The sequence below is a fragment of the Pongo pygmaeus genome, chromosome 9, assembly GCF_028885625.2.
Source record: "Pongo pygmaeus isolate AG05252 chromosome 9, NHGRI_mPonPyg2-v2.0_pri, whole genome shotgun sequence".
Classification (NCBI taxonomy): domain Eukaryota; kingdom Metazoa; phylum Chordata; class Mammalia; order Primates; family Hominidae; genus Pongo; species Pongo pygmaeus.
Genome location: NC_072382.2, coordinates 23,085,403 through 23,106,852, shown reverse-complemented (window position 1 = coordinate 23,106,852; position 21,450 = coordinate 23,085,403). Strand labels below are relative to the sequence as shown.

Below are 21,450 nucleotides of genomic sequence, written 5' to 3'. Positions count from 1 at the left end.
CTGAGATCACCTCCCAAGTAAGTAGACTACTTCCACTCCTGTCTTTGTCTCTGTCTCTCTCTCTTTTTTTTTTTTTTTTGCATGGGGTTGGGGGTATGAGGGGAGTCAAACTATGACAGGTAGCAAGCAAAATGTGATACTTAAGACTAACATAGTGGGTATCAGCTCCCTCTTCCTTCTGCTGAGGCCACTTGGGACTCTGGAGTCAGTTCCTGTGGTTCCATATCTTCTCCAACAATACTTGGTGGTGTTTGACTCTTAATTTGCCTATGCTGTTGGGTATAGGTCTCATTGTGGTTTTACTTTCCATGACCATTAAGGAGACTAAACATCTTTTTATATGTTTATGTGCCCTTTTTGCCTTTTCTGTGAAATTCCTGTTTAAGTGTGTTTTCTGTTTTTTGTTTGTTTTGTTTTCTGTTTGTTTTTTTCTTATTGCTTCGTACAGTTTATTCTGGTTGCAAGTCCCTATTGCTTATATGTGCTGGAAATATATTCTTCAGGCTTGCAGCTTGTCTTTTTGCTTCCTTATTGTGTTTTTGATGGAAAATTCTTAATGGTTTGTGGTTTTTGTGTTTTGGAAATCATTCTCTGCCAGATGTCATTGATATTCTCTATTGTGTTCTAAATATTTTATAGTTTTTCCTTTTACATTTAGTTTTAAGATCTACCTTGAATAGATTTTTCTCCCCTTTGGCTGTTTTTAATATTCTTCTTTAACTTTCTTTTTAGGAGTTTGGCTTTGATATATCTAGGTAGCATTTTCTTTATACATATATATATATATATATATATATATATATATATATGTTCTGCTCTGAGTTGAGCATCTTGGGTCTTTGAATTGATGTATTTTATCATTTTTGGAAAAACTTAACAAAACACAGTTGGATTATCCCATCTGCTTCTACATTCAGTCTGTTGCAGTGTCATACGTCATGTAGCCTCTGGAAAATGGAAGTGAATAAAGCAAATGTCAGTATTAAACTAGTATAAGCCCTTTGAAAGGGCCTGGGGTGCCTGAAGCATACTTCAAGAACCACTGTTCTAAGGTTTTGATATGAAGCATTTGCTAGCCTCCTAAACTGAGCTTTGGAGTGTTTCCTCTTTTTTTTCTGAACTCTGGAATAATTTGTGGAAAATTGGAATTATTATTTCTTGAATATTTGGTAGAACTTGGAAAATTTTCTGGGCCTGGAATTTTCTTTATAGGAAGATTTTTAAACTTTTGATTCAGTGTCTTTAATGTTATAGAGCTACTCAGAGTTGCTGTTTCTCCTTGAGATGCTTTTGGTAAGTATATTTTAAAATAATTTTTCCATGTTATCGGAGTTTTCAAATGTACTGGCATAAATTCATTGATACCATCTTATCTTTTAAATATATGCAGCATTTAGAGTTATGTTCCCCTTTTCAGGTATTTATTTGCACCTTTTTCCTTGTATTCTTGATTAATCTTACCAGAATTTTATTAGTCTGTTTTTAGAAATACAACTTTTAGCCTTGTTGACCATTTCTAGTTTGTTTTTTAATTAATTTCTGTGCTTTTATTTATTATTTTCTTCTGTTATCTTTGGTTTTACTTTGTTGTGATATGTCTTTTTTATAGTTAATCTGCAACTCATGAAGATTTGTAAAGCTCATGTGTGAATACAGTTTTTGTTCCCTTAACCTCAATTTTGTCATATATAGAAACTATTTTTCAAACTATGGAGGACCCATTATTGGGTGGTATAATTGATCTAGTAGGTTATGGCCAGAATTTTTTAAAAAGCAATAGAATAACAGAGTAGAAAAATGGAGGGTTCATTGCATGTTCTGTGGCTAACACTGTGTACTCACAGTACATAGCTTAAATGTTGTTTTTTGAAACTTTATTTAAAATATCCATATACGCACATATATGTATCTGTCTATATTGGGTCACAATATAACATATATTTCTTACTGTCAATTTTAGTTTAAAAAAAACTTTTGAAAAACACTATTAAAGGGTAGTTTGTCTAATATTAATAAAGGTTTAAAACCAGATGGCACAAAATACGTGAGGAGCTTGTTTTTAAATGACATATTCTGTGGCCCTATTTTAAACTTACTGATAACAGCCTTCAGTGGTGGGGCCAAGGAATCTGTTTTAACAAACTCTTGTGCTTCTTACCCTTCAGGTGTTGGGGAACCACTGATTCAACTATACACATAGACCTTGAGAGCTTCTTGGGAAGTTCTAACGTGGGCCAGCGGAGGGCAGCTCCTTGCCTGCATTTGTCCCAAAACTTCCTGTCTTCAAACTCCAGGAGGGATATGCAGAATGGCGAGGAAGCCATACCATAGGGTGGGCCTGGAGCTGGTAGGCGATGGGAGCAGGCAGGAATATTCTGCTGACTGTTAGAATGATAGAAAAAGTGAAATCGCTGTCATGCCACATTTCTGTCATAGAACAATTAGAATATATTGAGTGACTGATGTTATACTCCAAAGATGATAAACTTTTAAGCTCAAAATGTATGAATTTTCATGTATTAGTCAATGATAGGCAAATTCCTTGTTATGTTCCAGTTTCTGGTCTTAGAGAGATATGACTTGAAATGATTCATGACCGTTTAGCATATTTTACCCCCAAAACTGAAAGTGATTGCAACATTCAAGCTTGGCAATACTCAGCTCGCTAGGCAGGAAGCAGTTTACCATGTGGGCACTGATAGGGAGAGCTCCATTTATCCGAAGCAAAAATGGTTGATAAACTCTAAGATGGTCTATGAGCTTTTCAGTTACTTCCCATTATATTAATAGCTTTCCTGGAAGATCCATGAGTAGAATGATACCATTTTGTTTATTTATTTTTATTTTTATTTTATTTTATTTTTTGAGAAAGAGTCATGCTCTATTGCCCAGGCTGGAGTGCAGTGGCACAATCTTGGTTCACTGCACCTCCGCCTCCCAGGTTTAAGTGACTGTCTTGCCTCAGCCCCCCAAGTAGCTGGGATTACAGGTGTCCGCCATCATGCCTGGCTAATTTTTGTTTTTTTGGTAGAGATGGGGTTTCACCATGTTGGCTAGGCTGGTCTTGAACTCCTGATCTCAGGTGATCTGTCTGCCTTGGCCTCCCAAAGTGCTGGGATTATAGGCCTGAGCCACTATGCCCAGCTGTCTTTTTGTGGATTGGTATTTTGACATGCAGGATGCCAAAATAGCTTGTTGCAGTAACATGGTAAGTATGTGGCAGATGATGCAGCCACACTCAAGGCTCTGCACTCCGCCGAAACAGTATCTGGGAATCACATAGGAGAAGCTTGTTTGGTAAGGATCTTAAAGTGTGGTCTACATGGGAACTCTACATTTTTAGCTGAGGACTACAAATTTTCTTTACAACTCAGTCAATAATGCTTATTGGCTGTTTTATTTATCTATAGCTGTATAACAAACCACCCCAAAACTTAGAAGCTTAAAACAACAACAGTCATTTATTTGCTGATGATTGTGTAATCTGTGCAGAGCTTCGTGGGGATGACTCATCTCTTCCCTAATGGTTTTGACTGAGATCTCCGTGTCACTGGGGCAGGTTGCCTTCCACTGGGAGCTCAGCTTCCTTAGAGCATGGCGGCTGGATTCGAAGAGTGCAAAGGCAGACTCTATAGGGCCTTTCAAGTCCTGTGCTCAAAAATCCCAAAACATCACTTCAGCCACATTTTCTTGGTCAAAGCAAATCATAAAGCTAACCTAGATTCATGGGGAAGGGACATGGATTCCACATTTTGTTTGGAGAAGTACCATGCAAATTCAGGGATGGAAAGAACTGTTGGTGTTCGTCTTTGTAAATGAATCTACCACATTGGCCCTTTTCCTCCCTTTCTCCCTTCTCTCTCTTTCTCTTCCTCTTCTTCCCTCCCTTTGTCTCTCCTACCCCATTCCTTTCTTCATTTCTTCCATTTATCTAAATGCAACTATCACCTTCATTATAAATCATCACTATATGTTTATTTAAAGATGAAAGATTAATTTTTTTTCTTATTGATATCCTTTTGTACTTAATCGATATTTTCCTAGTGGTGTTTTTACATTCTGCCTTTTGTTATAGCTTTGTTTTCTCTCCCTCATTAGAGTAGGATCTTTGCTTTCATCTTTGTTTTCTTCACAGTACATGATGGGTGCTCAATAATGGTTTGAATGAATAAGTGAATGAAAACAGATTTTTTTTTTTTTTGACACAGTGTCTTGCTCTGTCACTTGGGCTGGAGTGCAGTGGCACGATCTTGGCTCACCACAACCTCCACCTCCTGGATTCAACAATTCTCCTGCCTCAGCCTCCCAAGTAGCTGGGATTACAGGTGCACGCCACCACACCTGGCTAATTTTTGTATTTTTAGTAGAGACGGGTTTTACCATGTTGGCCAGGCTGGTCTTGAATTCCTGACCTCAGGTGATCCACCCACCTTGGCCTCCCAAGGTGCTGGGATTATAGACGTGAGCCACTGCACCTGGCTGAAAACAGATTTTGGAATGATGAAGCATCAGTTTGTCCAGTTAAATCATTATTTTATGTTAAGCAAGTGTTTTGAAATAAAATAACTGTCTTTTGCTATTCCACTTTTGATTTTTCTGCCTTGGTCAGAGCCCTCCTTCCCAGAGTCCCACATTTGCCAGCTTCTGCTTTAAGTAAATGTATATAGATAGGATATAGTAATATTTTATATTATGAATTAATATTTATGTTAAATATATGCAGTATTAAATATTAAATACATTATATACTATTTATTCATATATCTAGATAAATATTTCTAAATGTTTATAAGAAGTGTCCAAAGTCCCTTTTTGTTATTTTGCCACACCACTTAAGGGAAAGAAATAGGTACATTAAAAGTAGAGGCTGGGCGCGGTGGCTTACGCGTATAATCCTAGCATTTTGGGAGGCCGAGGCAGGCTGATAGCTTGAGCTCAGGAGTTCAAGACCAGCCTGGGCAACATGGCAAGACTCCTTCTCTATTAAAAATGCAAAAAATTAGCTGGGCGTGGTAGTCACAGTTACTTGGGAGGCCAAAGTGGGAGGATTGCTTGAGCTTGGGGAGGTGGAGGTTGCAGTGAGCTGAGATTGCACCACTGCACTCCAGCCTGAGTGACAGAGTGAAACCCTGTCTCAAAAAAAAAAAAAACAAAAAAAAGTTGAATAGTCTTTTCAAGTGTCATTTGCCATCCTAAATACTTGGTTTTTCTTATTTCTCTCCCTGGTGACCAGGAGTGTGAGGAAGAGGCTGTCTGTGTCATTATGTGTGCGTCGGTCAAGTATAATATCCGGGGTCCTGCCCTCATCCCAAGAATGAAGACCAAGCACCGAATCTACTATATCACCCTCTTCTCCATTGTCCTCCTGGGCCTCATTGCCACTGGCATGTTTCAGTTTTGGCCCCATTCTATCGAGTCCTCAAATGACTGGAATGTAGAGAAGCGCAGCGTCCGTGATGTGCCGGTTGTCAGGCTGCCAGCCGACAGTCCCATCCCAGAGCGGGGGGATCTCAGTTGCAGAATGCACACGTGTTTTGATGTCTACCGCTGTGGCTTCAACCCAAAGAACAAAATCAAGGTGTATATCTATGCTCTGAAAAAGTACGTGGATGACTTTGGCGTCTCTGTCAGCAACACCATCTCCCGGGAGTATAATGAACTGCTCATGGCCATCTCAGACAGTGACTACTACACTGATGACATCAACCGAGCCTGCCTGTTTGTTCCCTCCATCGATGTGCTTAACCAGAACACACTCCGCATCAAGGAGACAGCGCAAGCGTTGGCCCAGCTCTCTAGGTATCTCACACTCATACAGCCCAGCGCCCAAGAGATACTTGAGTGGCCCTCAGGGAACTAAAGGGAAGGGAAGGTTGGGAATGCTTCTGCTCTTGAGTCGGTTTCCCGATGCTGTCTTCTTGTAGGACGGGGTGTGTTGGAGGGACTGACTTGCAGCATGAGGCCTGTGTGGCAGCATCTGCCTGTGTGCCCGTGAAGAGTAGTCTGCTGTCTCCGGCACTACTGCTGTGGGTTCCCAGCCTCTTAGAGTTTCCAAACTAAGGGTGGCTCTTCTTCGTATATTCTTCCTTTTAAATCTAAATATGCTCCCACCTCCTCTTAGCACTTACATAATACACGTTCACTGTAAGAAATCTGAAAATACAGGTAAGCAAAAAGAAGAATCTAAGATTCATTCTGAAATCCTTCCTCTAAGAGATAAACATTATTAATATTTTGATGTTACTAAAAATATACATACACATGTGTATATAAATGTTTTGTTCCAAATGGGATCACACAGTACATACTCTTTTGCTTTTTCCCTTAATATATCATGAATATATTTCCAAATTATGACATAATTTTATGTTATTTTACTATATAACTTTAAAGGTTGCATAGTATTCCATTTTGCAGATGTTCTACCATATATTTAACCAGGCTTCTCTAATGTATTTTGTGTTTCTTTAACCAAATGGTGAACATTTGGGTAGTTTTCAACTTTTCATTATTAGAAGCAGGTCTGTATGGGACAAGCTTGAAGTACACGTCCGTTCATTTTTCCCTGTCATGGAGCCAGACTTGTGTCTGATGTGCTGTTGGGATTTCCAGGAGTTTGCTTTGCATACGTGAGAAGCAGCCCTATTTGGGCTTGGGGATCCTTGGTTCTTGTTGTCTAATAACTGACTCTTGTCTCTTCATAGTTGACACGTGAATTCTCCTACATTTTAAATTTCTTGACAGGTGGGATCGAGGTACGAATCACCTGTTGTTCAACATGTTGCCTGGAGGTCCCCCAGATTATAACACAGCCCTGGATGTCCCCAGAGACAGGTAGGAGGCATATTTGGGGCTGTCCTTATGATGGGTTCAAGATCCTTTTGTTTGTGTGAAATTATATTCCTAAATCTACCGCATACTTTGTAATCAGAATTGTTTATTAAACTAGAAAATTGTCATAAGTATTTTCCTCCTGAAGATTTAGAAGTGCTTAAATCTTTTATGGAAAACCAATTAGGGCTTCTGTCCTGGCATAGCCTCTAAAACTGTTTTCCCACTCTGGATTGTGCACTTCTGAGTGTAACACATCCAGCCCCTGAAAGTGTGACAGGCTTGTGCTAGCTCTCTCTGAATTTGGGAGCATTTGCCACAAGTAGATGCACAGCTTACTGAGAGAAGGTAGCGTGGATATGTAAAAGTGATACCCAAAGCCTGTAATGTAGAGGGTAAGGGGGCACGCTGATTCTCATTTACTTTCTGTTGTTTCAGTCAGTAGGGTTCTTTCTGTCTGTCCCTCCCTCCCTCCCTGCCTGCCTGCCTTCATTACTCACCCCTCTTGCCTTTCCTTCCTTCTAGATAAACCTTCCAAATAGGCAGATGTGGTGTGGGGTGGCCATGACTGCCTGAGAGTGACTTTGAGTTCACTCACCGTATTTATCTGCCCTTTCATCACTGACTGAAACATTTTGGTATGAGCTTTCTTGGAAAGCTCTGGTATGAGGTGCTACTTAAGGGACCTCTCTTAGTGCTGGGTTCAAGGCTTTGAGGAAAGTAGTAAGTTGGGGCGCAATATATAAGGATGCCGGGCAATGCTCAAGGTATGGGATTGTTAAGAGTTCACCTAAACTTGTTTATTACCAGTCTTATTACAGTTGGTGTTTAACTCTTAAACTCATTGTTAACTGAAAAGGTAACAGCCTGAGGTATTAGCCTGAGAACAGCCTGAGGTATTAGCCTGAGAACAGCCTGAGGCTAGTTCTCAACTCGTTAGAGGCTAACATTATCATTTATGAAAATTGACACTTAGGATTCCTTTTCCCCAGAAGATTAAATCTAAACCTTCTTTGCATTAAGTGATTATCTAAAGTCAGTTTTGGGTTTCTGTCTGGAAATATAATTATAACTAGACGAGACAAACACTCCAGGACCACCCCTCAGCTTTGGTGTAGAGACCGTTTTGGACGATAGAGGGCAGTCCGGGTGCACCAATGTTGTAGGAAGTGGCTGAACTCAGGGCAATTCCGGATTTGGCTCTCAGCCCCAGAGAAGGTGTTCCTGTTCCTGAGTGGGCTACTGTTTTATGGATTTGGTTGTTCTGGGGAAGTGAAATAACTTTGGAGAACAGAGAAGGGAAGGAAAAGAGCTGTTAGGAATGCAGAGTCTCCATCTCCAGTTCTGGATTTCTTTTTAGAAGGGCTTCTTTCTGTTTGGGTCATTTCACTTTTTGCTGACATTTTGGTATATGCATCTGCATGGGAGTTGGATTTTATTTTTATCAAGTGCACATGTTAAATGTGATTTCATTTGTCTGCAGGAAGGTGTCAAGTAGACAGGAGGAAGTGTGAGTACATGCCAGTGTTTAGGTGTTAGGATCAGGAAGGTTAAATAGTTTTTCCTATGCATGTATTTTTGTAAGTGATTATAGCCAATCCTATAGCAGGTAATGAATCACCATCTAGTCCTTTATCTTTGCATGTGGGAAATTTCATTTTGAAACTTAGGTGGCCTTCTTGTTGGGGTAAGGAATAGTAGATTTATTTGTTAATTTTTCTTATCCTTCATCCTTGCTTCTGGATTCAAAGGAGGCAAGAACCGTGAATGCAGAATGGTTTTACAGGAGCTGCATGTCAGATTGTTTGGAAATTAGAAAACAGATGGGCTAGATTAGACTGCTTTAAGATCTCCTAAAGTTCAAAAGCATAGGTGTGACTACTTAAGAATTATTTTACTTAAGGAAATACAGTACAAGGACCTGGACTGAAGGGAAATGTCTGCTCAGTGAATTTTTTTTAATGCTGCTTAAATGTTTTTATCCCTCTTTCAATTAAAAAAAATCCTACACATGGTACATATACACTTTGTACAAGGGTTGAATAGCATGCAACTCTGTAAAGAGTAAAATGTAAAAATCTGCTTTGATTCTCTCCTCTGTTTTCACTCCCTTCCTGAAAGATACTTATTATTAAAATATGATGTGTTTTTCTAGTCTTTTTTCTATGGATTTAGACACAAGCACACATACAAACCCATTTTATTTTAACTTCAGTAGGAGCATATTTCATGACATACATCTTTTAATGACTTAACTGATGTTAGTTTTCTCAGATGTGTTCTGTAATACTGTTACTACCTTGGATTTCTTATCCTTTCTTTGCAAATATCTCTCACACATTTCTACTTTTATGTGGGTGTATATTTATTTACTTAAACTTGTTATGGAAAATTTCACACCTATATAAAGAAGCGAGACTAGTACAGTGAACCCCACATATCCTCTCTCCAGCTTCGATCATTAGCTTGAGGCCCGTCTTGTTTCATCCTTACTCTCATCCACCTCCACCTCCGCTAGATTATCTAGAAACAAATGCCAGACATTAGATCGTTACATCTGTAAATATTTTTGTGTGAATCTGCATGATACAACCTTTTCAAAAAATGTAACTAACTATAATACTATTATCATACCTGAGAAAATTAACAGTAATTTTTCCATATCACCAAATAGTCACTAAATATCTAGCCTTTGCTCATGTTTACCTGTCTCACAAATATTGTTTTACAGTTTGTTTGACTCAGTGAACAAATAAGGATGACCGATAGAATCGATCTGCTTTTTTGGGTTTTGTTTTGTGCAAAACCTGAAGCTTTATATTTGAGGAATTTGCAGGCCTGATTCCATGCATGGTTTAAAGGAAAGCGAAGGATAAACTTGCCACCTCACTGTGTTTAGGCACTGTGAATACTTAGATAGCAGGAGGAGAACTATGAGAAAACATGCCGAACACTGGGTTAGGGAGGGTGGAGAATACGAGGCCGTGGAGAGGAAGGCTTAGTGTCAGAGGAGACATCCCAGAATCAGGCAGCCCTGCAAAGTGCTAAAAATACTGGAGAGCACCTCCAGTGATATAATACTTGGCCTGACCTGAGTCAGATCATCATATTAATATTTCTTTAGCTGCAGGTTTTCTTTTCAGTCTCTTGCAGCTTTGGAACTGATCTCTGATTTGGGGATACATAATGGGAAAACAGAATGTGCTGTTCAGAAATTCACTTTTCAGTCAATGTAAACCATGTGTTGTGTAAAGCAAGGGATGCTTACAATATTTTCTCCATTATAATGTAATGGAGACCTTGGCAGAAGAAGATACAGTGCCTTAGAGTTAAAGTCTTGTCAGTAGCAGGGCTGGCATGAGGCCAGTTTGACTAATTGCAGTCGTGGCTCTTTTTGAGATGACAAACAGATTGCATATGGATGATCTTCAGCATAAGGCATGCTTCTGATTGCTGCTTTCCTACTGCCAGTGCTGAACATTCACCTTAACCCCCCTGGAACAGAATAACAAGTTTGGGGCCCCAGGGACAGAATAACAGTAAAGGTTGTTGTGATATACACCTGCTTCCTTTCTCTCCACATACACACCCACTTCTCCTCTGGGGCTGTGAGTGTAATAGCCTAATCACCCACGACCCTGGCTTACCTGGACTGCCTGGTGCCTGAATATTGCATCCATGTCTGCTTCTCTGCACATAGGCCATGGGGCCCATAGAGTCTGCTTGCCATCGTGGTCATGGAACCTGCCCAAATTCATGTTGGATGGATTCAGTGCTGCATGCTAATCAGGAAAAATAAGACCGTATGTTGGTACTAAGGATAGTCATTACGTTTTACAGAGTAGATCGGCAGCTGGAGAAGTTTTTAGCCTGCAAGTTACCTCACTCACCAGTTCTTGGTTTCATAAAGCTTAAACAAACAGAGTGGGATTTCCAGGGGTGGTTTGAAAATCTTTGAACCTAAACTGGTCATGTTAGAAGGGAATGTAGGTTGTCATCAGGGCAGGGAGGGGATTGGTAGCAATCAATATTGCAAAAAATGTGGTTTCTCAGTTGAGACATCTTGGCTCAGACTTTGCAGTGTGAGCAACTGGCAAAGTTCTGCCCTAGAAAGTGATTTTGATGGGTTTGGGGTCCTGGGAGAGAATAACAGTAAAATTTGGTGTGATATACACCTGCTTCCTTTCTCTGATGAAGTGTCATTGTACTACTTGCTGGATCCAGTTAAAACAATGTGGTCACTGTTTTCTTTTTTTTGCCCTGGGAGGGTGGGGTCCTCTAATTTATTAGTGCCCAGCATTCCTTCCAACGGGAAGTAGACGGGCGACTGCTTTGTTCACACACATTTGATTAAAAATAAACAGCATCTCCCCACCTGCATTTTCCTCTGCCTGCTCTGTTCTCCTTCTGGTGGGCCAAGCAGAGCCCAGGAATCAGTCACAGGGAAGTTTCAAAGGGGGGCTGGGCTGCAGTCTCTGCGTGCTGTGGTGAGGACTCGGGACCAGGGACGCTGCAGCCCCGCATGGCCCGGGCCCCACCACACACACCTGCATGTCTCCAAGTCAGGTCTTTATTTAAAGTATCAGGGGCCTCTCAATGTTCTATGAAAACTAACATATTAACCTCAGAATATTTCAGGAAACAAGTAAATTCAATTTTCTTAAAAAACAAAACATTCTGGATGACACAAGTACTTATGAGCAGACACAGTACCTGATCCAACACCACAAGGCAAATCTATGGCCATCATGGGCCCCAGGAGGACAGCGGCCAGGACACTTCTCTGGGGGCTGCCCTGTTGCCTCTCCCCACCTCATAGGAGGAGGAGGCAGAGCTGCCCTGATAGTTGCTCTGCGCCTTGGTCTGAGTGGCCAAAGGGCTGCGTGAGTCTGCAGAAGACCCAGGCGTAGCTCATGAGGGCCACGCCCGGCTGCTGGAGCCCCCGTGAGCAATACTGCTGGGCCAGGAGAGGGAGGAGGGCAATGGGCATATGGAATGGCGTCCCTGACGTGCAGAACAGCACACTGCAGGGGTGGAAGGAGGCAGTGACCTGGTGACCTGGCATGTGAGGCCCACAGGATCTGACGTGTCCCTGCAGGCACAACACAGCACAGGGCACCTTCCAAGTCAGCACAGTTCTTATGGAGCTCAGGACAAATACAAACGACCTCTGTCCCCTATCTGAACAGCAGCGCGCTTCAGCAGGTGGATGTCAGGTGGTTTCTGTTGTGTGAAAACCTCTGCACTCGCTCCACCAGGTGCACCATCAGCTTGTCTGAGATGCCGGGGCAGGACTCCTCAGCCAGGCTGAAGGCATTCTCCAGCTCCTCCAGCGCACCCACACTCCTGCCGCTCTGCTTGTGCTTCTCTTTGAGCTCTCCCAAGACGGGCCGGACCAGCGTGGACAGGCACTGGGACCTCGGCTGCCTCTTGACGGGCTCCACAGGCTTCTATGAGCCGTGCAGGGCCGTCCCCTTGTGAAGCTTGCTGTGTGGACTCGGCCGGATGGTAGGGGGGAACGTCCAGATGGGGCCCTGCTCCCCGTCCTCCGCCTCGCCATCAATGTCAGAGTCCTCAGAGCTGGACTCCTCGCCATGCCCCTCTGACTTCCAGCGCTTATAGCGGTCGATGAGCTCCGTGAGGAAGGAGGTCTTCTTGGTGTAGCATGTGATGAACTTGTGCTTCAGGAGCTCCTTGGCCGTGGGCCGAAATCGGGGGTCTTTGTTGAGGCAGGCCTCCACGACCTCCTTGAAGGGCTTGCTGTGCTGGCCCTCCAGTGTGGGTGGGCTGTTCTTGGGAATCAGGAACAGGACGCACATGGGGTGGAGGTCAGAGTTTGGAGGCTCCCCCTTGGCCAGCTCGATGGCCGTGATCCCCAGGGACCAGATGTCAGCCTTGAAGTTGTAGGCCGACTGCTTGATGACCTCAGGCGCCATCCAGAAGGGGGTGCCCACGAATGTGTTCCTCTTAATCTGCGTGTCTGTGAGCTGCCCTGCTACCCCAAAGTCCGCCAGCTTCACGTCCCCCTGCTCCGAGAGTAGCACGTTGGCAGCTTTGATGTCTGGGTGGATCTTGCGTTCGGAGTGCAGATAATCCAGGCCCTTCAGAATCTCCCGCAGGATCGTGGCAATGTACGTCTCCTCCAGGGGACCTGGTTTAAGCAAGTCCAGTGCTGAGCCGCCACCCAGGTATTCCTTGATGATCCATACTTGGTGCTCTTTAGGTAGGAGCCAAAGTAGCGGGTGATGTAGGGGCTGTCGCACTGGCTGAGGACGGTGATCTCCTGCTGGATGTCCTCGATCTCATCCTCGGCCTCCTCCAGGTCGATGATCTTGAGGGCCACCACCTCCTTCGTGTGGTTATCGATGCCCTTGTAGACCTCACCAAAGGAGCCCTTGCCAATGCGGTCGAGCTTGGTGAAGAGCTCTTCAGGGTCCACTCGAGAGTGCTGGTTGGCAAATCCCCGGAGGTGAGCCATGGCCGCGCCACCTCAGACCCTCCGCCGGCAGCCCCAGGAGGCCTCTGGATCCCGCGGAGAGGCGCGGAGCTGGCTAGCTCGCCCCTGCGGCCTCAGTCCACTGCGAGGGACAGCAGGAACGCTCGGTGCCCAGTTCAGTCATCTGAGACCGAGCTCCGGGGCTGCGGGCTCCATGGGGGGGGTGGGGCCAGGAGACCCCCCCCCAGGCCGCCGGGGCCCCGCCACGCCCGAGCCTAATGCCCAGGCTCCCGGGGGCTCACTGTTTTCTAATTAAGGAGAGTAAAGGCTAGTACAAGCAAACTGCAAGAGAAGCACTGAGGGTTTAATTCTAAGTTCTGCTTCCTGTATAGTGAATTGGGTTAATAAGACTAAGTAGCTGGAATGGACAGTGAGAGCTGGTGGAGTCTACATGATTGAGACGTAACTCTGGGATGATGGTGGAAAGAACTGCTTGAGGCAGGGATTGGAGAGAGGCTGGGGTGTAAGCGATGTGAGATGTGATACTTTCTGGCCACCACTGCTTTCCAGGCCCATTGTCTTCTGAGATTCTAGCCAGTGGTTGGTAAATGACTGCCTCAACCAGTCTTCCCATGCAGAACTGTTATTCCTGTTATTGTAAATGTGTTTATTTATAAAGTATGACTAGGGAGAGGTGAATGGGATCTGAGGGAGGTAGCAGAGAGGCTGTCCATAAGGTGTCCTCTGGGCTATGATGTGTTTCAAAAACTGGGCAGTAAGGAAAGGGTATTTAGGACCCTGGGGGAAGGCTGGTGATTCAAGGATAGAATGCAGCTGATGGCCCCCAGATGCGTGTATAAGGCATTGTCTTTGTAGAAAACTGACTCCGTAAACATTAGCTGGTTTTGATAATAAAGACTCAGTAATTCCTGTTCCTCTCCACAGTGTGTATCAGAATAAAGTCCTTTCTTTCTCATCGTTTAACAAAATACTTTGCTTTCAGGGCCCTGTTGGCTGGTGGCGGCTTTTCTACATGGACTTACCGGCAAGGCTACGATGTCAGCATTCCTGTCTATAGTCCACTGTCAGCTGAGGTGGATCTTCCAGAGAAAGGACCAGGGTAAGGTACATTCATCCCAGCTAGGTGTGCCTTCACTGAATCTGTGAGATGTTGGTGAGGTTTAGTGTGGTGGGCATCAAAGCAACCAATACATCAGTTACAGGGTAGGGTCCTTGAGGCACCCATCTTTCCCACCTCCATGCCAGTCTCATTCATCTTGCAGTTTTCTCTATCTCCGTAAATTCACAGTGCTGTCTATCAAGTTTTCTAAACCAGGAATCCATGTGGTATCCTTAACTCCATTCTCTCCTTTGTTTCCTATATCAAAGTGGGAAGTCCTATTGATTCTACATCCTAAATACTTCCGAGGTCTGTCTGCTCCCCGAATCCTCCTCCTCTACCCTAGACCAGGTTACTGTCATCTCTCCATTGGATTGCTGAAACGGCTTCGTATGTGGTTTCCCTGCCTCTGGTCTTGCTCCCCTCGAGTCTGATCCTTGGCTTCACATTGCCCTTAGGATAAGATTCACGTTGGTCCTTAGCCCACAGTTCCTAAAACATCTTTCAAGGCTCTCTTTCATCTGACCACTATCTCCATCTTTAGCTTTGTGTCTGAGAACTTTTTACATCTTTCAGTTCCTAGAACAAGCTGTGCTCTCTCAGTTTTTCTAGGCAGCAGACACATTCTCCACTGTCTGCAGACCTTCTTCCTCGTCTTCATCAGTCTAACATCCTGCTTATGCCTTAGGTTTCAGCTTGAAACCACCTTCTGGGATGGGGTGGAGGGGGACCTTCTTGGCTCCTGCCCTGGCTCCTCTGCTTTATGCTCCCATAGCAGCCTGCACGTCTCCTAGAGTGATGCCCATCGCTACACACATGATGCCCATTGTGATGACTTGCTCAAAGCCTGTCTTGTTTGGATTTTGGATTTTGTACGTGCAGTGAAGCTGAGGTTAGGTTTTTGTTTTTGCTTTGCTTTGCTTTTTTAAGTGACAAAGTCTTGCTATGTTGCCCAGGATAGATTCAAACTGTTGGGCTCAAGTGACCCTCCTGCCTCAGCCTCCCAAGTAGCAGGAACTGTAGGCCCACGCTACTGCATCCAGCTGTTTTTTTAAACTACCACATCTTCAGTGTCTGGCATTTCTTGGCTCATATTTTAGTATGTGAGGGAGTAAATGAAAAGGGCTGACAACATGGATGTGCAGCATGGATGTAACCTTTTCTTTTCTGTAGTCTATGTAAAAATTGTGCTATTTCCTGGTGAGAATCTCAATGATCTTTAAACAAACATGATAATAAAAGCATCCTTTACTTGTGTGGAAGTGCTCAGAAGCAGAGGTGACCAACATATAAATTTTGACACTAAAAATGTCGCATTTGGTTTAAGAAATGGGTCTCATGGAAATAGTTTGCTTGGAGAACATTAGAACCATTCTTTAAGTATCTCAAACATCCCCTTAGAAACCTTTGTGGACTCTGAGAAGTAAGAGAACTTTCCTCAGGAGAAGACATCTCTCTCCTGTTTGTGTTCTACCATGTAGCCCGGGACCAAATTCTGAAACTTACATTAGCCATTCACTTAGCAAATTTTGTTATGTAGACAATGTGTAAAGCCCAGGTGAGCTTGAGACATTTTTGTTCCTACCCTTAGGCAAATGTGGAGCAAGACTGAGTGGTTCATGAAGTTGTCGCTTAGGACATCTTCCTGGATTTTTCTCCCTTTGTGGACTCCCAGAGTTGACTTATTTTATTTTATTTTTAAAATTGAGATTAATTTATATACCATAAAATTTACTCTTTTAATGTGTATAATTTAATGGTTTTTAGTATATTCACAAAATTGTGCAACTATCATCAGGCCTACTACCTAATTCTAGAACATTTTCATGACTCCACAAATAAACCTAATATCCAATAGCAGTCAGTCCCTTACCTCTGTCCCCAGCAAGAATCCTTAATCTGCTTTTTCTCTCTATAGGTTTGCCTATTCTGGACATTTCCTATCAACATAATTATACAATAAATGGTCTTTTGTACCTGTCTTCTTTCACTTAGCATAATGTTTCCAAGGCTTATTCATGTAATAGCATGGAATCAGTACTTCCTTTGTTTTTTGGCTGAATATTTCATCATATGAATATACCACATTTTATTCATCTCTTCATCAGTTGATGGAAATTTGGATTATTTCCACCTGTTAGCTCTTATGAATAATGCTGCTATGAACATTTGTATACAAGTTTGTGTGTAAAGCTGGTTTCAGTTCTCTTGACCTAGGAGCAGAACTGCTGGGTCATACGGTAGCTCTATGTTTAACTTTTTGAGGAGCTGCCAAACTCTTTTTCCAAAGCGGCTGCACCATTTCACATTCCCACCAGCCATGTATGAGGGTTTCGATTTCCCCATATCCTCACTAACCCTTGTTACTGCCTGTGTTTTTTATTCTAGCCATCCTAGTGGATGTGAAGTCGTATCTTCATTGTGGTTTTGGTTTGCATTTCCCCACTGACTAATAATTTTGAGTATCTTTTCATGTGCATATTGGCCATTTAGATAACTTCTTTGGAGAAATGTCTATTCAGATCATTTGCCCATTTTAAAATTGAATTGTCCTTTTATCGTAGAGCTAGCTATAAGAATTCTTTATCTATAACAGATGTTAGAACCTCATCAGATCCATGATTTGCAAATCCTTTCTCCCATTCTATAGATTGCTTTTCACTTTCTTTCTTTTTTTTTCTTTTGAGACGGAGTTTTGCTCTTGTTGCCCAAGCTGGAGTGCAATGGCGTGATCTCGGCTCACCAAAACCTCCGCCTCCCAGATTCAAGTGATTCTCCTGCCTCAACCTCCCAAGTAGCTGAGATTACAGGCGTGTGCCACCATGCCCAGCTAATTTTGTATTTTTTTCAGAGACGGGGTTTCTCCATGTTTGTCAGGCTGGTTTCAAACTCCTGACCTCAGGTGATCCACCCACCTTGGCCTCCCAAAGTGCTGGGATTACAGGTGTGAGCCACCGCACCCGGCCTCACATTCTTGATAGTGTCCTTTGATGCACAAAAGTTCCTCATTTTGATGAAGTCAATTTATCTATTTTTCCTTTGGTTACTTGCAGTTTGGGTGTCATTTTTAAGAAACCATTGCCTAATCCAAGGCAATGAAGATTTACCCTTACGTTTTCTTCTAAGAGTTTTACAGTTTTGGCTCTTAAATTTAGATTTGTGGTTCATTTTGGTTAATTTTTGTATGTGGTATAAGGTGGGGGTCCAACTTCATTCTTTTGCTTGTGTATGTCTAGTTGTCTGAACACCACTGGTTGAAAAAACAAGTCGTCTTCTATTGAATGGTCTTGGTACCCTTGTTAAAAATCAACTGGCCATAGATATATGGGTTTATTTTTGGATTGTCAATTCGAATCTGTTGGTCTATATGTCTATTATGCCAGTACTACATTGTCTTGGTTACCTTAGCTTTGTATTAAGTTTTGAAATAAATGTAAGTTCTCCAACTTGTTCTTCCTTTTTCTTGTTTTAAGAGACAAGGTCCCGCGTGCTGGATCAAATTGGTGGGATCATAACTCACTGCAGCCTTGAACCCCTGGGCTCAGGTGATCCTCCTGCCTCAGCCTCCCAAGTAGCTAGGACTATAGGTACATGCCACCACGCCTGGCTAATTTTTTATGGAGATGGGTTCTTGTGATACTGCCCAGGCTGTGTTCTTCTTTTTCAGTGTTTTTCTGACTATTCAAGGTCCTTTGCATTTTAATTAACTATTTTTGTTATAAGTAGATATAAATAAAAAACAGTCTAAACTCTTTGTGCTTATACAACTACAAAACTGAAATAAATTTGCAAGTTAAATATAAGCACATCTACAAAACTAATAACATTCAGATTAACATAATTGAATATGATAGCTGATGCTGTTTCTTTGAAATGAGATTGCATCTTTAAGGTGAATGTGGAGTTAATTACAGGTTTCCTGGGTTTGATGTGCCTATACTGTTGTATGTTGGGTGAAAATGTACTTTTTTTTAAAACCATGTTTTCTATTTGAAACATTAGGAACTTCCCTTTAGATAGCATATTGTGACATCATTTATCTTCATATGGTACAGATGCATGATTCATATTTTTTCCAATATTTTATTATGAAAATTTCCAAACAGCAAAGTTTAAAAAATTTTACACTGAACATAATGTATACCCACAGCCTAGATTCTATCTGCATTTTACTCTACTGCTTTGTATGATTTACATTTTTAGTGTTTCTCTCATCTCATCAGCCCACTAAATAGAAACTTGGAAGTTGAATATTTTTTAGCAGTATTCATCATTAAATATGAGCAAAACTATCCCCATACTAATTTTTTGGATTATCATCACAATGGAAATACACAAATAATTCTTCTAGTGAATTCACAGACAGAAGAAACTGATATAATTCAGTGTCCTATTTCGAGGTTAGATTTTCATAAATTCAGAAAGGATGAGACCATCTACATGAGCCCCACTGGTATCCTTTGGGGTGGTACAAGTTTCTGTTATGTGCCTAGGGTCTTAATTTGGCATATTTATGTAGCACGAGATAGAAATAACTATAAGTAGAGAAAAAAGTTACTGCTCTGATGCTTCTGTGAGCATTTACTTAAATCTGTTGTGTGATTTAAAAAGTTTTTATTCATTTCCTTTTCTCTTTTTTTCCTCCTAAAGTTGTTCTGGAAATTATTTAATTCAATTCAGTTTAGTTCAGTTCACTTCAAGTCAAACCTTTATTGAAAGCCTGTTTGGACCAAGTATTGGGCTAGACTGCTGTCTCTCATCAGGAGAAAGGGAATGATTTTATCCCCCAGGGGACATTTGGCGCTCGCTCTCTCTCTCTCTCTCTCTCTCTCTCTCTCTCTCTCTCTATATATATATATATACACATACACAGTTTTGACTGTCATGACTGTGGGGATGTGTGTCAGAGGGTCTTGAAGACCACTTCCAGTTACTGTGATTTGCCAGGAGGGCTCCATGATTCAGCATATAATTGTACTAATGTCTGTGACTTATTACGGCAAAAGGATGCACAGCACAGTCAGAGAGGTAGAAGGCACATGGGGTGAATCTGGAGAAACCAGGCACAAGCCTTCAAGTGCCCTCTTCCAGTGCAGTGCACAGGATGTGCTCAGTTCCCTCAGCAGCAAGCTGTGACAACAACTTGTGAAATGCTGTCAACTAAGGGAGCTCGTCAGACTTAGCGCCCAGGGCCTTTCTTAGGAGCTGATTGCATAGGCTGTCTCTGCCTGGCACGTGCCAAACTTCCAGACTCCCAGAAGGAAAGCATGTGTTCAGCATAAACCACATTTGTTTGTGCAGTTTGGATATAGTGAGCCACTCTTATCAGTTCCAGGGATGATGGGAACCCTCTCCAAATCCAAGTTTCCAGATGACAGCCAAAGACCAAACTTATAAGCAAGCCTTTCTAAGGAGAACACTCAGGCCTGCTATGTTAATTCTTCTCTGCATAGGGCAGGGCAGCCCCCAACATCAAGAATTACTGGGTGCAAATGTCAGCAGCGCTGGGGTTGAGAAACCCTGGGTGAGGCAGAGAGTGACATGTGAGGACTGGTTTGCTAGCACTGCTCAGCTGCTGTGGGCCTCTGTCTTCAGTGCACTTTTCTTGAGACCACTTGAACCAAACTCTCTTTTTATTGTTTAATCCCTCTCATATAATCTAGCTCTTTTATATTGGTTTAGGACTCTTAATCCCCTTCAGGTTTAATCCAGGGAAGAAAACTGAAAATAAAAGCTTTAAGTGAAAATAAAACAAAGGAGAAAAACCACTCCAAACAGTAAAACTCATTTTCAAATAATTAGTTTCAGAGATTTAGATACATCAATATATAATTAGTTTCAGAGATTTTATATTGGTGGTATTTTTCCTAGTAATTTAGTGTCTCTAATTTTTATGTATAACTCAGCTGGAATTAATATCTTTAACTAGATCCTTTGAAAAGGTGTCAGTTAATTTCTAAAGTTCTGTGGTTCAATAACCTGATAGGAGTGTCCAGTTTATCTTCAGGGTAGCACCGAAAGGTAAGGCTGCGCTGAGCATGAACCTCCCTCTGCTGGCCGGTAGATGGATTTCTGCAACTTGGCTTGGGCCCGTGCTGTCCATTTCGGTGCCAGCTTGCAGTCTGGTCATGCACTTGTGGTGTTAACTTTTATATAAGAGCATCTCCTACCACCACCCCTCCCTGCCCCCGAAAACCAAGACAAAAAAAAATTAAAAAGTAAAGACAGGTTCAGACTCATCATCCTGCCAGGGACGTGGGAGAAGGCAGGGTGGGCCATCTCATGGCAGTGTTTTGGGTTTGTTGATCCTTGTGAGAGTTGCTGTTTAAGGGAATTCCCACATCTCTTGTGGGCTGTACAGAACAGTGAGAGCTTTGCTTTTATTTTTGTTTTAAATCTCTGTCAGCATTTGTTCAATGGGAAGTAGATGATTGTTGCTATTGATAGCTGCTTCTCACAGCTGTTTTGGCCTCAGCTGGAATTCTTGTCATTTTCCTCCTAAAATGAACTAAATTGGGAGTTTACAACTGTTACTATTGAGGGAGACTTCAAGTTCTCAGCATGGTTTTGCTTAAACTTAGATATCAGCACTGCTGGGAGGAGACATGAAAGCCACAGCTAGTCATTTTAGTCTTTAAAAGAAAAACAAATCCACCTTAAAATTTAGTTGGTTTAAAACTAAAATGAGCATACTCCTTCAACCATCTGCCAGGTCAGGGACAGCCAGCATGCAAGCAAGGGACACATTTTTAGACTTGTTCACATCTACACATTTATGTTGAAAATGGAGTAGCAGTAGAGCGGGGATCCAGTGATCCTGGTAACTGAATGTCTAAAGTAGAACTTTATTTCTCATCAGTGAAATCTAACCCAGAGTCTTTCTTAAGAGTTTTCTTTGAGCACCACACATTAACATCTGTATTTATTTCTATATCTGTACAGATAGATGTCTATCTATTTATGCATATTGAAAATGATGCATTCATCTCAGTATCTCCAGTTCCATCCAACACTGCAGGGGCATTCTGGTTTTCTCTCTTTCCATATTTGTAACTCCCTTCTC

The 21,450-nt window shown here is 42.2% G+C and overlaps 2 protein-coding genes across 8 annotated transcripts in view; one reads left to right on the top strand and one right to left on the bottom strand.

Annotated features, from left to right (window-relative positions):
• Nucleotides 1-21,450, top strand: part of EXT2 (exostosin glycosyltransferase 2) — a 157,931-nt gene that overhangs the window by 6,806 nt on the left and 129,675 nt on the right. For 4 of the 7 annotated variants that reach the window (XM_054437888.2, XM_063670965.1, XM_054437885.2 and 1 more), the window contains exons 2-4: nucleotides 5,234-5,799; nucleotides 6,745-6,834; nucleotides 14,271-14,387. In XM_054437888.2, the coding sequence (XP_054293863.1) occupies nucleotides 5,264-5,799; nucleotides 6,745-6,834; nucleotides 14,271-14,387 (743 nt within the window). In that variant the 5' untranslated portion in view covers nucleotides 5,234-5,263. Of the gene's footprint in view, nucleotides 1-1,254; nucleotides 1,294-2,165; nucleotides 2,348-5,233; nucleotides 5,800-6,744; nucleotides 6,835-14,270; nucleotides 14,388-21,450 lie in introns of all 7 variants that reach the window. The other 3 variants (XM_054437886.2, XM_063670961.1, XM_063670963.1) reach the window with 2 other exon arrangements.
• Nucleotides 11,821-13,443, bottom strand: LOC129007273 (serine/threonine-protein kinase 25-like). Its single transcript, XM_063670966.1, is given in 2 exon segments — nucleotides 11,821-13,039; nucleotides 13,042-13,443. Coding segments are annotated over 2 exon segments (1,278 nt in total). The 5' UTR covers nucleotides 13,310-13,443; the 3' UTR covers nucleotides 11,821-12,029.